Raw genomic sequence first — 15,986 nt, forward strand, 5'->3', positions numbered from 1 at the left:
CAAAAGCATAAAGGCAACCAAAAAGTTAAAGAGTGTGTTGGTTTCCTGAAGTTGTTTCTTCGTGACCTTGTTTAGCTTTTTGAGATTCTGGATAATGTCATGAAGGTAATAGTAATACTGCACAGTGGGGGCCCGTTTCTAAGCATTATTGTGACATTGTTCTGCCACAAAGTACCAAGGAAGGAAAATCGGATGTTTAGTTCTTTTATGATGGGATCCCGTCAAAAGCCGGATGTACAATCTCCGAGACAGTTTTGTGGTCTGTCACTGAATAACAGATGAGACGTGCATTTTCTTGCACTGTTTGTTCAAGCTGCTGTTTGTATTTCTTACTCGTGACTTTTATATCATTATCAAAAGGGTGGATGAAAGCAACAAAGGGAGGTTGAGGCATTGGACTAAATAGCAGGATCAATGATTACTTGTGTAATGTTCTTCTGTTACATGGTTATTCATTTGCTTTATTTGCATTTGCTCGGTATTTTCACCAAACGGCATGTACCATGCAGGGCAACACTGCAGCATGGCTTTTATCCAAAACGATTGGTTTATTGTTGAAGTGAAGTAACCGAAGGAAATATGTTGCTTTGCGACTAAGTTGCTGTTACATTGATGTGAAAAAGTAACAATATATTGGACTACATGACTCATGCTGGCATTGTTTCTGGTATGACTAGCTCATATTCTGTTTATGGTGGCTATTGTAGAAGGCCAATGATGTTTTGGGTTTGCATCAGAGTAACTGTTTTGCCAAAATCTTGGGATCTCTGTGTCATGGGCATTCCATTGCCGGGTTTTGCTGTGGTTTGCCGGCTGAGTAGGACACCATATACCATACAGCAGTGATCCTGCAATAAACTCTTGCAGAAAAGGGTGGAGACTACAAAGTCAAGTTTAGTTTTTAAACATGCTTATCCGAGCTATTGTTCTACACATCCTTCTCTTTGCAAACTCCTAGTGATGTCACCGACATCTGGACCTCGTGAGAAATTAGGAAGGGGGAAAAATTCAACAAAGAATGCTGCAGGTTTTACTCTTTACCGTTTGTTAACCCTATTACTCTTAGAGGAGCTTGCAAGGCGGAGTGTGTACATGCCCCTGTCAGTGGAAACATAAAGCATGCTGTACTGCAGTGGTTCCAACCTTTATTTCTCACAAGGCAACCCCTAATCATAGTGCTCAGTTACTGAGCCCCCTCTAATCATAGTGCTCAGTTACTGAGGCCCCCCTAATCACAGTGCTCAGTTACTGAGGCCCCTAATCACAGTGCTCAGTTACTGAGGCCCCCTAATCACAGTGCTCAGTTACTGAGGCCCCCTAATCATAGTGCTCAGTTACTGAGGCCCCCTAATCACAGTGCTCAGTTACTGAGGCCCCCTAATCACAGTGCTCAGTTACTGAGGCCCCCTAATCATAGTGCTCAGTTACTGAGGCCCCCTAATCACAGTGCTCAGTTACTGAGGCCCCCTAATCACAGTGCTCAGTTACTGAGGGCCCCCTACTCACAGTGCTCAGTTACTGAGGCCCCCTACTCACAGTGCTCAGTTACTGAGGGCCCCCTACTCACAGTGCTCAGTTACTGAGGGCCCCTAATCACAGTGCTCAGTTACTGAGGGCCCCTAATCACAGTGCTCAGTTACTGAGGTACTCCTACAACAGAACAGTCGGAGACAGAAGACAGGGCAGGGACAGGCAATCGGTGAGAAAAGACACAGGACGGTTGGTGGCAGTCAACTCGGGACAGAGACTGTCACAGAAGACTCGGGACAGAGACTGTCACAGAAGACTCGGGACAGAGACTGTCACAGAAGACTCGGGACAGAGACTGTCTGTCATAGAAGAAGCACAGAACAAATACACAAAGGACAGGCACCCAGCCTCACCTCTCTACTGTCCATGCTGCTTCCTGCTCTGCTTGGCCACACCCCCAGGCACCTGACTTTTCCTGATTGGCTGCATTAATCAGCAGCAGTCAATCAGAATGGAGGAAACTGCCCAGCTCCCTAGCAACTGTCCTTCTTTCTCCCTGCTCGGGGAGGACAGGGAAATCCCGCGCAACCCTGGTAAGAAATCACGGCTGTAATGCTTATATCTTGTAATTCAAAGTTCTAGCAGCTGTATTGGTCCTGGAGAATTGTAGGTTCGTTGTAGGTTGTGTTAACATTTTTATAGGAACAATGTGAGTGTTCTTCATGCAGGAATGCCCGTCCTTTCGGCAATACGGTGGTACAGAGAAGGGGGCTGCCATGTCTGCGCATGCGCAGAAAGGGAACATCCGAGGTCGCGCAGAAGGGGGGGGGGGGTGCCGAGGTTGTGCAGGTGCAGAATGGAAGTTGCGCAGATGCCGAAAATCACGGTTCCGCTTTCCGGCGATTTTCACTTTGCGGTGGGCGCTTAGAACGGAACACACCGCATGAGCGGGCCCCACCTGTATATTAAATTATTAGAGAGAGAGAGAGCTCTGCACTAATTGTTTATTCTAAAGCCGTGAGGGGCCTCCTGGGAGGGAGCGGGATTTTTTTTGGGGGGGGTACGGGCGGTTGCAGAGCCCCCGCGCTCTTCCCCAAGGCATTTAAATGAAATGCCGGCGGATCGCGTGAGGCCTCTGCAACTCACTTACCGGGATTCAGAAGAATTGTTGTGACGCATCGGCATGGTAACAAGGCATCAAATGACGCCGCGGAGTGACGTCACACGTCCATCTCCATGGCAACAGGGTCACGCCAAACAAGGTAAGGGGGGAGCAGGCAGGGGAGCGCAGCTCCAAATTTTCCAGCTCCCCTGTTCTAAAGGACTGTGCGGATTTCCCTAAAATAAGTTACAAATTCCACTTGGACTAACCTGAATACCTCCCGTGGTAGAGCATTTCCCATTTATACATGTATGTTTTCACTGGAAAGTGCTGCAAACATCTGCTCCAGGTAAATAAAAAAACATACGATGCACATCATTATTTCTCTACTCCAGCAGCTTCCTTACAGCCCTATATTTTCCTTCTGAGCGCCTCAGACGAGTTGTGGCCCCTGCAGCACAGAGGTAGGTGAAAATATGTCCATGACTCTCATTTGTTTCAATAAAGAAAATAGTTTTTTAAGTTTGACAAAAGTCTGAGCAACACAGATAAAAATGACAGACCTTTATGCAGGAGTACAGCATTTGTGTATCCTATGAAGAAATATGTAGAACACTTTCTTCATTTCCAGTTGTATTCCATTTTATGCTATGGGACACCAGAAATGTAATGTTTTGCATCTTGGAAACCTTTTGGGAGTGAACAGAAATGGCAGCCATGTTTTCTCATAGACGCAGTGGCAGGGACACCATTAAGGGAGGAGTACCGCTGGGTCTGAGCGTAGCCTGGGCCATCATTCCCCCATGTTGTTCATGATGTTCTTGGGCCTAACGAGTCCTGCTGGCAGTCCTGAGCTCTGGTCCTGTTTCTTCTTTATTTTTAAAAGTTTACTATGGTGTGAGACATGTGGCATCATAATACAGTTTCGCCTATCCCGTTCCAATTATACAGTACACTGCGCAGGCTACATTGTAGCGCACCGTTGATTTTAAATAACAACCACCTTAAAGCCTCAGTCTGCTGCATTTACAGTTACATACAGTAGAGGCAACGTTTATTCTAACATTTGCTGTAAACTAGCCGGGTTACATTCTGGGTATGTGCTGGGTATGTGCTGGGTATGTGCTGGGTATGTGCTGGGTATGTGCTGGGTATGTGCTGGGTATGTGCTGGGTATGTGCTGGGTATGTGCTGGGTATGTGCTGGGTATGTGCTGGGTATGTGCTGGGTATGTTCTGGGCTAGTTTGAGGCACGTTTAAGGCATTTCTGCATTGACTAACGACCCATAGGATTAACACAGCAGGGATCCCTGGCATTCCAATTCAGTTTGAATGGGACTGCCAGGGACCCCTGCTGTTAATCTGATAGGCCATTAATCAATGCAGAAATGCTGGGGCTAGTTTAAGGAAAGTTTAAGGCATGTATCCAGCGTGTACCTGGGTGTTTCCTGTTTTTTTTGGGGAATTGCCACTGGTTTTTGTTCGAATAAGAGTTGCCTCTACTGTAGTTACATATTTATTACATAGTAGATGAGGTTGAAAAAAGACATACCAAAGTTCAACCTATGCTAAATTTAGACAACAGATACTTTATTCCAGGGGAGTGCGATTTTATTTTCCCCCCTGCCGTCTGTCCTTCTCTCCTCGCGCCCCCCCCTGCATACCTTGCTTCAAACGTCCTGGCGTCATGACATCAAGTTGCCACGGCAATGCGACGTCGCATGACCCATGATGCCGCGTTGTCATGGCGACGCAGAAACAAGGTAAGTGAGAAGTTTACAGAGGCCCTGCAGCTCCCCCGGCATTAATTTAAATGTATTTGGGAAGCTTTCGGGGGCCTCTGTAAACCCCGCGCCTCCCGCAGCGAATCTCGCGCCCCTCACTTTGCGCACCGCTGCTTTATCCTATATATATACTTACTTATTGATCCAGAGGAAAGCAAACAAAAAACCCCAGTGTTATTTCATCCAATGATATCTCATAAGGGAAAAATAAATTCCTTCCTGACTCCAAGAATTGGCAATCGGATTACTCCCTGGATCAACATCCTTCCCATGTTTACTTATTTGATATATCCCTGTATACCTTTCCTTTCTAAAAAGATGTCCAACCTTTTTTTTTTGTTGAACAAATCTATTGTATCTCCCATCACAGTCTCCATGGGTAATGAATTCCACATACAGCCAAGCGTGTGCAAGGAAAGTGCAGAGCCAAACTCGGAAACACAATCCCCACACTGTGCTGTTAAACGCATTCGGTTTCAGAGGTGTCCGGATACTGCAGCAGGCCTGGGGAAACTTGTGTGGGACGTGGATGCGCTATAACCTTATGATGTTGATGATTCCGATACGTATTTTGTATAGCGGAATCTAAAAAAAGAAATGGCACTGGTGTGTGTGTATGTGTGTGTGTGTGTGTGTGTGTGTGTGTGTGCGTGCGCGCATTGAATGCTCCTGGCTACCTCTGACTTTTCTCAAACACTCTTTTTGAAGGTTTGCTGCTTTAGCAGGATGAGGTTTCTGCATGGTGAAAACACCGTGATGTGTGAAACTAACACAACTAGTAATAGACAGATTCTCAAACCTGTCACTGTTAAGAAGGAGAAGGGAAAGAGGAGGCGTTTGCTACAGTATAATGTTATCCCGTTCATGTAAATGTTCAGTTGCACATTTCTTTCAGGTGTTGTATTTTTAGCACATAGGGCATCTAATCTGTCTCATATTTCCTCTTTTGAAACATCTGCAGATCTGTTAGAGGAGTCGGAGGTGCCACAGTTTTACAGAAGATGTGAGATTTAGTTGCGCTGGGTGTGTGATCTAGGCAGGTTTTAATCCATTCAGTGTTCAACGGGGGTTAAACAAAAGTGACAAAAACCCTCTGCTCTACAGAGTACAGTAAATATAGAAAACCAAGAAGTGACTCCGTACGTCTTCTAGATTCTCAGGATAATAATGTCATCATTTTGTTTGTTTAAATGTTTTTTTAAAATAATTTTTACATGGAGCAAGATGGTGCTTCACTGTGCACAGGAAGAGTAATTCTCATGCAAGATACTGTACTGGTTTCTTATTTATTGGCATCCTCACAGTTGTGTTATTTTTCATTTCTTGTGGTCCTCAACCTTTTTTTTTCTCTAGGTGTGTGTGTATTAGATTATATTATATTTCACTCACTCACACACCAACAGATATACATACAGTACACACACAAACAAAGGGTCATGCTTAAAGCAAGAATTTCCCTGAAGCTAAACTTCGTTAGTCCAAATTTAAGGGACCCATCAGAGCATGAGATACTAAGGCACAGCTCCATAATAGGGTGCTAAGCTTTAGCATGCCTTTACTACCAATTATTTTAATGGGAGTGAAGATGTGCTAAAGCTTAACACCCTTTTTGGATCTGATCTTAAGTTTTAAAACTCCAGAGCAAGAATACAGTATGGTCAGGTTCAGTCTCTCCAGGGTCGAATAGGAAGTCTTCCAATTATGTTGAGGCTTTATATGGGGATGTCGGCAGACATGTTTTTTCTTTTTCAACAACTATCAACACAGCTGTAAGTATCTGTTAATTTACCCAAATCACCCTCAATGACAGGCACATTTGGCTCCACAGTATTTTTAACATCAGTCATGTCCTCTTATACATCCGGAGTCTAGTAGAATCACACAGGAAACGGCTGATGACATTGCTAATTGTGTGTGTGTGTGTGTGAGTGTGCGTTGGGCTGCAGCAGGGTCGTGTAGAAACAGTGGTGGAGTAGGGTAATGTTGGGAGGATAGTGAGAAATGTTGCGTCAAAAATAATGAAATGGTGCAGTAGAGCAGGGCTGGTGGGACTTGAGATCAATCAAAATAAAACTTCCAGGCCATTAAAAATAATTGTTTCATGTAACTGGAGAGTAGTAGGCTGCATGGACCAGACTTTGAATAGTCTTCTTGTGGATGCGGAAGGGGCAGATAGTCAAATAATGTAAAAATGCTTGGGGTTTTTTAACACAAGGGAGCCGTACTACAATGCAACAGTCTAACCATAACATAAGTGACATCTGCCAGCAATCTACTCATGGCTTCAATGACCTCTGCCAGCTATCTAACCATAGCTTCAGTGTCCTCTGCCAGCAATCTACTCATGGCTTCAATGACCTCTGCCAGCTATCTAACCATAGCTTCAGTGTCCTCTGCCAGCAATCCACTCATGGCTTCAATGACCTCTGCCAGCTATCTAACCATAGCTTCAGTGTCCTCTGCCAGCAATCTACTCATGGCTTCAATGACCTCTGCCAGCTATCTAACCATAGCTTCAGTGACCTCTGCCAGCAATCCACTCATCGCTTCAATTAGCATCCTACATTCTAAGGCACACACTCATCCTTGCCTATTATATCTATGTGGATAGATGCCTTGTACATCCTTAGTGCTAAACACAGACGCATACTCCTATAAGTGCTTTTGTATTGATGGCTATGAGATTTGACATCAATCTTTTGTCCAGCCTGGTTCGCTGCACACTTGGTACCCAAAAGTAATCACAGAGTCTAATAGACTATGGCAGGCCACTTAAAACTGGTCACGTGCTTTTAAAACCTTATCCCCTGCTCCAGAATAAACACGGTAGCTTTGCAGTGCATGCCAAAGTCAAAGGCAGTGCAATTACTTAGCATTAAAACAATCTATTTTGAAGTGTTAAAAGACATCTTAAAGTATTTTAAAATTGCGATGGATTGACTCTAAAATAACATTACATTTTGTTAAAACGTTTTATTGTAGTTCTACCTGTGTTAGATGGGACAACGACACATTTGCAACTGGGCGAAAAACGGTTTGAATCCTAGTGCCATCTCTCCTTGTGGCCAAAAATATGATGGTAAACTCTACAGGGCAGGGAGTCCTTGTCCCAGCCCCCAAAAATGCTATGTACAGCGCTGAGTCAATTGTCAGCGTTATACAATAAAAAAATATATACAGGCATACCCCGGTTTAAGGACACTCACTTTAAGTACACTCGCGAGTAAGTACATCTCACTCAATAGGCAAACGGCAACTCACGCATGCGCCAGTCAGCACGTCCTGAACAGGAGTACCGGCTCCCTACCTGTACCGAAGCTGTGCGCAAGCGGGGAGACTATAGAGCCTGTTACACATGCCTTTTTTACATCAGTTATGCACGTATATGATGATTGCAGTACAGTACATGCATCGATAAGTGGGAAAAGGGAGTGCTTCACTTTACGTACATTTTCGCTTTACATACATGCTCCGGTCCCATTGCGTACGTTAATGCGGGGTATGCCTGTTTATATTTATTGTTATTAAGAGATTGCAAATGAGATGGCTGAATCGGTTCCTCGAGCTATCGCATGCATGAGCAATCAATATCCTTCTTTGTTCTAACATTTTAAAGATCTTCTGATGTATGTTTTATTTCCCGATCACATTGGTTATGGTAACGGTCTCCATTGTGAGTGCATACATATGATATATACCATGTTATTTCTTGCGGAGGTTTACTACACTCTATATTTTGTTTCTGTGCTGCATCTATTTCCAGCTGCGCCTTTGGGAGCCAATTTAGTTGTGTTGACTAATTTATGGAATACCTTGAGCAGTTCCTTGGTTGATCTGGACAGCATCTGAACAGACATATTTGTATTGATATTTGTAAATGTGATCATTTGCCCTGTGGTTTGGTTTTACTATTGTATTAGTCACAGGGTGATAAACTAATGTGTATCTAGCGCTCAAATATTTTTTAAACATTCTCCTAGGCTGGAAAATGAATAAATATATTAAGTGCTCCAACAAAAGGCTAATGCTCTTCTTTTTGTGCCTGAATACTGATGTAACATTTGTGTGTGTGTGTGTGTGTGTGTGTGTATACTGTGTATACTTCTCTTTCTCCCTCTCTCTCTTTCTCTCTCCCTCGCTCCCCTTACATAAATACTGATTTCCTTCTAACCCAAACGTAACATTTGACTTCTGTGATCTGTGGACCTAAACGTGGGAGGTGGAACATTAATGATGACACTTAGGTTGAACCTTGACAGATACTGCAAACTTGCTGACAAAAGCATAAGTGGTGAAATCTCAAGGGAAGGAAACATGTTTTCTTGTCACAGTGCTTGTTATTTGGTTGCGTTGTTTGTCCTCTGTAGCTTTGTTTTTGTTTGAAAACGTTACCAGTCCCAGTGCACAGTGTAATTTGTACATTACACTGTCATTAGATACCCCACACTGATTAAAGTTGGGATTATTGAATACAGTTTGTTTATTCTGCTTTTTGTAAACTCCATTCTGTTGAAGACGGTCCTAGTTGTGCACAGATATGCAGTATTGTCACCTTGCCGCCATGTTCTCGTGAGACTTTGGTCCAGGCCTTGTGATCTAGCTCTAATACCAGTGCATTATGGTTAATAATAGTCCTGTGTCTATGCATAATAGAGACTTGATGGTGGCGTGGAGCAAGATAGACAGTACTGTATAAGACTCTGGATCTGGGTACTGTATAATACACAGGTTCTGGGTACTGTATAAGACTGGATCTGTTACTATATAATACATACTATGATCTTGGTACTGTATAGCACTCTGGATCTGTGTACTGTACTGTATAAGACTCTGGATCTGGAGTTTTAACATACATACTTGTTACAGAATCTGTCCCAACTGTGCCCACCTCATGATAGTTTGAACAACACCATCTCTTACTTGAACACACTTCACTGGCTATAAAACACTGATGTTAACAATGTGAACTTATCAAGGTTTTATTTTTTAATTTGGATAACTAAACTCTTGTGGTATAAAAATGCCATGTTTTTGTATCCGCAATAGTGGTCAAAGGGGTTAACGGTTAATTACCACTTTGGAACTGGAAATCCTACATGCTGCCTGAGCTATACTATGAAGAACCACTACACAGTGAATAAAAAAAAAGAGACTTCCATTTAGGGAGCAGAAATATAGGAGAATGTATTGGGACTTTCCCAGAACTATTATAGTCATCCCCTACTACCCTCGCCAACTTCCTCCAAACCAGTAACTGCTAACTATAGGGAAGGGCTGTGTTCTTGTTTATTACTATGGGGTTGAGGACCGCAGGAGCTGACAACACACACAAATCCTGACAATGCTCTGCAGATTTTGGCTACATTCTAGTTTCTCGAAGTGTCTGCGGGAGCTGTATAGAGATACTCTGCACAGTTGTACAGCTCTGTGCATTTTTAGAGGGCTGAATTGTTCTTCTTCCAGACAAGCAATGCCCCTTTAGTGCACTGTTAAATTGCAGCGTTAAGTGTGCGCACCCATCCTATGTATTTCCTTTCTGAGTGATGATAATGGATTTCTCTCTCCTGCAGGCCCAGCTGGAAGCACAGAGAGCCACCCAAGACTTCCAGCGTGCCACAGAGGTGCTGCGTGCAGCCAAGGAGACCATTTCCCTGGCAGAGCAGAGGCTTCTGGAGGATGACAAGCGCCAATTTGATTCTGCTTGGCAGGAAATGTTGAACCATGCCACCCAGCGAGTAAGATGAGCGTGAATCAAGCCAGATGCTTTTCCATCTGCTTCACCAGTGATGTGACACAGTTGCAGTGTTTATGCCCCACCTGAGAATAACTGTTCTTGTTCCTTGAAGATACATTTACTCTTAAGAACCTATTCTAACCAAACTGCTTTTTTTTATTTTTTAGCTTGTTGCATGTAAAAAGGGCCTTATCTTTAAAATATGTATTTGAAAAACTTAGCCTAGGAGCCTTGTGGAAGCATCCACATGGCTCCATTGTGCATGTTCTTGTGTTGTCATGTATGCAATGCGGCAATCATGACAGTTGCTACAGCATGGATCTGATAGCCAGAGGAGCTATCAGTCAAGTCCATTGATGTATCACAGATGCCATGGTCCTTTTAGAGTATATGGAAGTATTTGCAATGCAGATGTCAAGAGCTTGGGAATCAACATGTAAATGTATGTATGTATGTCTTTATTTGTATAGCGCCATAAAATGTACATAGCGCTTCACAGTAGTAATACATGTCATATAAATAACAAATATAAATAAAAGATCATGGGAATAAGTGCTTCAGACATACTGTAAAAGTAACATTAAGGAAGGAGTCCCTGCTCCGAGGAGCTTACAATCTAATTGGTAGGTAGGGAGAACGTACAGAGACAGTAGGAGGGAATACTAGTAAGTGCGTCTGCAGGGGGCCAAGCTTTGTGTCATGTGTCCATGATTATCCAGTGCTACTCATATGCTTCTTTAAGCAGATGTGTCTTAAGGTGGGTCTTAAAGGTGGATAGCGAGGGGTCTAGTCGGGTATTGAGGGGAAGGGCATTCCAGAGGTGTGGGGCAGAAAGTGAGAAAGGTTTAAGGCGGGAGAGAGCTTTAGATACAAAGGGGGTAGAAAGAAGACATCCTTGAGAAGAACGCAAGAGTCGTGATGGTGCATAGCGAGAAATTAGGGCTGAGATGTAATGAGGGGCAGAAGAATGTAAAGCTTTAAAAGTGAGCAGTAGAATTGAGTGTGAGATACGCGATTTAATTGGAAGCCAGGAGAGGGATTTCAGCAGGGGAGACGCTGAGACAGATTTAGGAAAGAGTAGAGTGATTCTGGCAGCAGTGTTTAGGATAGATTGTAGGGGAGACAGGTGAGAGGTAGGAAGGCCGGACAGCAGGAGGTTGCAGTAATCGAGACGTGAGAGAATGAGGGCCTGAGTCAGAGTTTTGGCAGTTGAGTAACAGAGGAAAGGGCGTATCTTTGTGATATTGCGGAGGAAAAAGGGACAAGTTTTAGAAACGTTTTGAATATGAGAGGAGAATGAGAGAGAGGAATCAAGTGTGACTCCTAGGCAGCGTGCTTGGGCTACTGGGTGAATGATCGTATTTCCAACAGCAATATGGAAGGATGTAGTAGGGCCAGGTTTGGGAGGTAGTATAAGGAGCTCTGTTTTTGCCATGTTAAGTTTCAGTCGGCAGATGGCCATCCAGGATGATATTCCAGAGAGGCATTCAGAAACTTTGGTCTGTATAGCAGGTGTAAGGTCAATGACCGCATTGTGTCCTCCATTTTACAGGGATTGCCTTGAGCTTCTTCGTGTTGCAACAAGTAGTGTGTACAGATAAGGTTGGCTTAATTAAGTATATTGCTAATGGCCTGTGAAGATTCATTGTACGTTGTGATGCCTTTTAGGGGAACAACATTAGAGATCTTTATAGATACAATTATAATGTACACTGCTTTCAAAACGGCCAAGGTTTCTTCTTCATAGTTTTCTTGTACAACAAATCTGCTGTTATCCCGGACCAGTACCGCTATTAGAACTTAGAGCTAAACCTGCTAAAGTGATTGGTAGCTGCATGGAGAGTCCAAAAAGTGGTCCTAGAGAAGTCAGATGGGGCAAATGTTCTGTAAGCACAAAAATAAACACCATTGTTGAAGATCAATGACCCTGGGACCCCAAATATCATCTGATTCTCTTTCATCCCACTGTACAAGGCCACTAACACATAAACACAGACACTGATACACACAAAAGGCACAAAGTCTAAACCCAGACACTGATATACACACTATACATAGTTACACATGTATAAAGATGCACACACACTCCCCACGTGCTTTTATAATATGATGTACATCGGAAATTGTGCGGCTGCGCTTTCATGATGAATAGGTTGCTCAGTACAGCCATAATTTTAGTTGTACAAGCGTCTTAATATTTGTAGAGGGGGGGAAGGGGGGGGGGGGAAGAGGGAGAGGACAATACATTTGTAATATACTTTTTTTTTTTAACTGTTGCCAAAGATATTTGCGGAAACCATATAATTTTAGAGAGAATATGGATCATTAATCATGAATGATTTTCTTTCAAATGTTCAATGTATATTTCTAGATCCTTTTTTCATTTTCTTAAGTATTCCCTTCGCTGCCAGAAGGATTAGCAAACCACTACAACAAAGCAACGGTTTGCTGACTTCTCTGAACCCAAGGGGCTAAGTGCATCGTTGCGCTAACAAGTGAATGTTGATGTATTTCCAGTATAGGCCCTTATTTTATAAAGTGTTATAGTTCCTATAGCATGGAAAGACCGATTGACTTCAATGAGGCTTTCCGTTCGACTGTGCCGGATTGGCATTATCGCACTTTATGGCCCTTATTCTATCATTTTATTATGTGAATGGGAAATAATTTTTTTGGGGAGGGGGGGGGGGGGTAAAATTTGTCATTGACATTTCTTCCCCCCGATATCCGTATTATAATGGATAATGGATTATAATTATAATGACTTTGAGAAAGAAATGCAAATATTTCTTTCTTCACAGTGCCCTTCCCTTTTGCTCTAGAGCGCATTGTATTTGAGGCACACATACGATCCTCATCGTTCTCGCGGCCCAAACACTGTGGCCTGACAGGGAGCATTATGGCCTTAGGAAATCTGTAACCATGGCGACCTCTGCACTGCCGCACATTCAGCAAACGTTCTACACACTGCTGTGCAGCAGCCACATCCTTTCCTGGGCTGTGTGTCTTGTGGCTTTAATAACATAAGTGCCACACCGTAACTGAATTAAAAACAAAAATAGGAATAACAAAATAACTAGGCAAATTGTTCTCAATGCCCACGCATGATCCATCTCTTTAACTTCATTGCTGGCAAATATGGTGTGGGCCCTGCTGGTAGCAAAGATGTTAAAGTAGCAATCTGCCAAAATGTTCAATCTTTAACAAAAAAATGTGTGTGTGTATAATTTTCCGTCTCCCTCCAACAAGGTGATATTTATTTGTTACGGTCCCTGTACTTCTTACCGAGAATCCAATAATCGCTGCCGCTGTCATCCAATAAGAAGCCGCGATCGATGACGTTGCAGCTTCCTATTGGCCAAGTGGGTACCGCGAGAATTGAACAGCCATATTGTTTCCCCAGAAGGGAGTCTGGCACCGACAACTACCACCGTAATTATGTCAGCAACCGAGGGGGTTTTCGGCAGTTCAAATACCACTTTTCGGCACCGAGGGATCCCCTTGTTCTAGTTATTGGCATTTTAAAAAATCCAAACGTGCGAGGTTGTTGCTTTAACCCTTTCACTACTGGACGGGGCTGACATGCATTGTAGTTGTCTTCTCCTCAAGCACTAAAGGGGTTACGAAATTCGCAGCTGCTGGAAGCCCCCAAGTGCTCCCATATTTACAATCCCTGGTTTTAACTTTCTAAACTGTAAGGGGTAAATGACCTTGTCAGACACGGCATACGGTACCATGTTGCGTAGGTGCACGCTGGTGATTTTAACAAAGGACTTTGTAGGCAAATAATTCAAGTGATGAAAAAGAATAGACAAGAGTAACCATGGAAAGAAGTGGTGCGTGCTGGCGGCGCAATGCGTGTCAATGTGTTCCGGGTGCGTTCCAAGTGCAGGAAGTATGACGGGTGCTGGTTCAAAATATCGAAAAAAAAAGTTTATTGAACGTAAAGCAACATTTAAAAATAAAAGACACGAATCCTAAAGGAAACAAACCTCTGACGCGACTCGTGCACTTTGTCAAAGAATAACCACGGATCAGTAAATGAATACTTAAATAATATTTTTTTATTGCAAACAATGCTGACATATAAGGTGTGACACTTTATCACTTCAGGAGGTGCGATATGGGTGTAGACACTATTCACATTGTCCTTATGTGGAGGAGGCAAAAAAAAGTTTCATTGCCAAGGAGTCTTTGAGGTATGTGGGTCCTGTTTTAGAAAGCCTGTTGTCAGGCGGCCCTACATGTCCATGTGTGCACTGCTCCCACAGACGCTGAATATGGAAGTGAGTGTGGAGAAGCAGGACGCGAAAAGCGTACACGTGGACGCTAAGGGTAGCCTGAGAACCGGCTTTCTAAATGGGACCCAGATACCTCAAAGACTCCCCGTCAATGGAACCCCCCCCCCCCCCCCCACATATAAGGACAATGTGAATAGTCTACCTTCATACTGCACCTCCTGATGTGGTAGTGCTACATCTTGTATGTAAGCGAGCATTTTGTATGTAAGCGAGCATTGTTTGCTACTATTCATTTACTGATCCATGGTTGCGCTTGCCTATTCTTTTTTTTTTAAAATTTATATAAGGGTCCTCTTTGGGAGAAACAGAAGAGCCAAGAAACCCTAGCTCTTATGGACTGCGCACACTCCTCTTTCATAGGTTGATGTCTATGTCTATATTCCCCATGAGAGGTGAAGTTGAGCACAGTTATTCTTGTTGTCTAAATAATGTCAGTACATACCCACCGGTACATTTATTTAGCATCACATATCTGACAGCTGAGCCCTTATAAAAGTGAAGCACATTGTTGCAGCTCCTTGTGTGTTCTAGAAATATTGACACGAAAATCAATAGGAAAATCAATTAAATGGCTGTCCGAATGTGTTGGCAATTGGCCATAATTGCATTTCAAATATAATGCTCCATATATTTTCCCACAGTCCTCTCTGATGGTGTTTGTATTGACAGAACTGGCTTGGTTATTTGTTATACATACGTTGTACCTGACGTGGTTTTGTGGTGTTTTGCAGATGTTGTTATACTGGAACATGTGTATAAAGCTACTTGCTGCAGTTTGCACAGAGAAAGTTTTAAGTTGACATATAGTCTGCAAGTAATGAACTAGCAAGCGAAATAGACCAAATATGCTGCTAAATTAACTGACAGAATATCGACTAAGCGAGAGCAATGGAAATCACTGCCGTTTTGCATAGTTTCTATCACATGTAAGAGTCTGCGCCATCTTAAAGCAAATGGGCACTTTTCTCTTATTTAACATGCATCTGATTTAGTTTAGGGTAGTAGCGGAGTAGAGTTGAAAATGAAGTTGGATCAGTGCAGGAACAAAAAGCGTGGGCTGTGCAATTCATACTGTTGTTCTGAAGGGTTTAGGGACCTCAGCCCGACTGAGAGAATCGCTGTCCCACAGTTGCAGTGATTAGTGATGTGATGTACAGCAGATGGTACAGCAGATGGTTTTAAGACTACGATCATTGGGAAATATCTTACAAAATTATCAAATGTGATCAGGTACTTGTAGAAACAGTTAGCATTGTATTTTCTAAACCTATTAATACGTGTAAAAATGAGTGGTGAAGTCCTAAAAACAAATGAAGGGGGGGGGGGGGGGGGTTGGGAGAAACCCACTACTGGGTTATATTAAAAATGCAATGTTTTAACCCAGTAAGTAAAGCACCTCCTAGCCCCAAGTCTCCACAAGCTTTGCTGGCTCCTGCAGCATTGAAGATGTCAAGTATGGTAATTTGAGGAATCAAAGTCCCTTGTGGTTGTATTACCTGGTAAGAGCTGGAATGATGTCCGTGTGGTGTTAGGTGTGTGTCCATCTGATCAGATGTCATCTCTTTCGCAGCAGCTAGATTTCTAGGTCAAATCTA

General features: G+C 43.1%; 1 protein-coding gene across 2 annotated transcripts in view; it reads left to right on the forward strand.

Annotated features, from left to right (window-relative positions):
• Positions 1 to 15,986, forward strand: part of SH3BP5 (SH3 domain binding protein 5) — a 65,498-nt gene that overhangs the window by 34,080 nt on the left and 15,432 nt on the right. For both annotated transcript variants that reach the window (XM_075587078.1, XM_075587079.1), the window contains exon 4: positions 9,927 to 10,091. In XM_075587078.1, coding sequence (XP_075443193.1) covers positions 9,927 to 10,091 — 165 coding nt within the window. The remainder of the gene's footprint in view (positions 1 to 9,926; positions 10,092 to 15,986) is intronic.

Source organism: Ascaphus truei, chromosome 2 (genome assembly GCF_040206685.1).
Source record: "Ascaphus truei isolate aAscTru1 chromosome 2, aAscTru1.hap1, whole genome shotgun sequence".
Taxonomy (NCBI): Eukaryota; Metazoa; Chordata; class Amphibia; order Anura; family Ascaphidae; genus Ascaphus; species Ascaphus truei.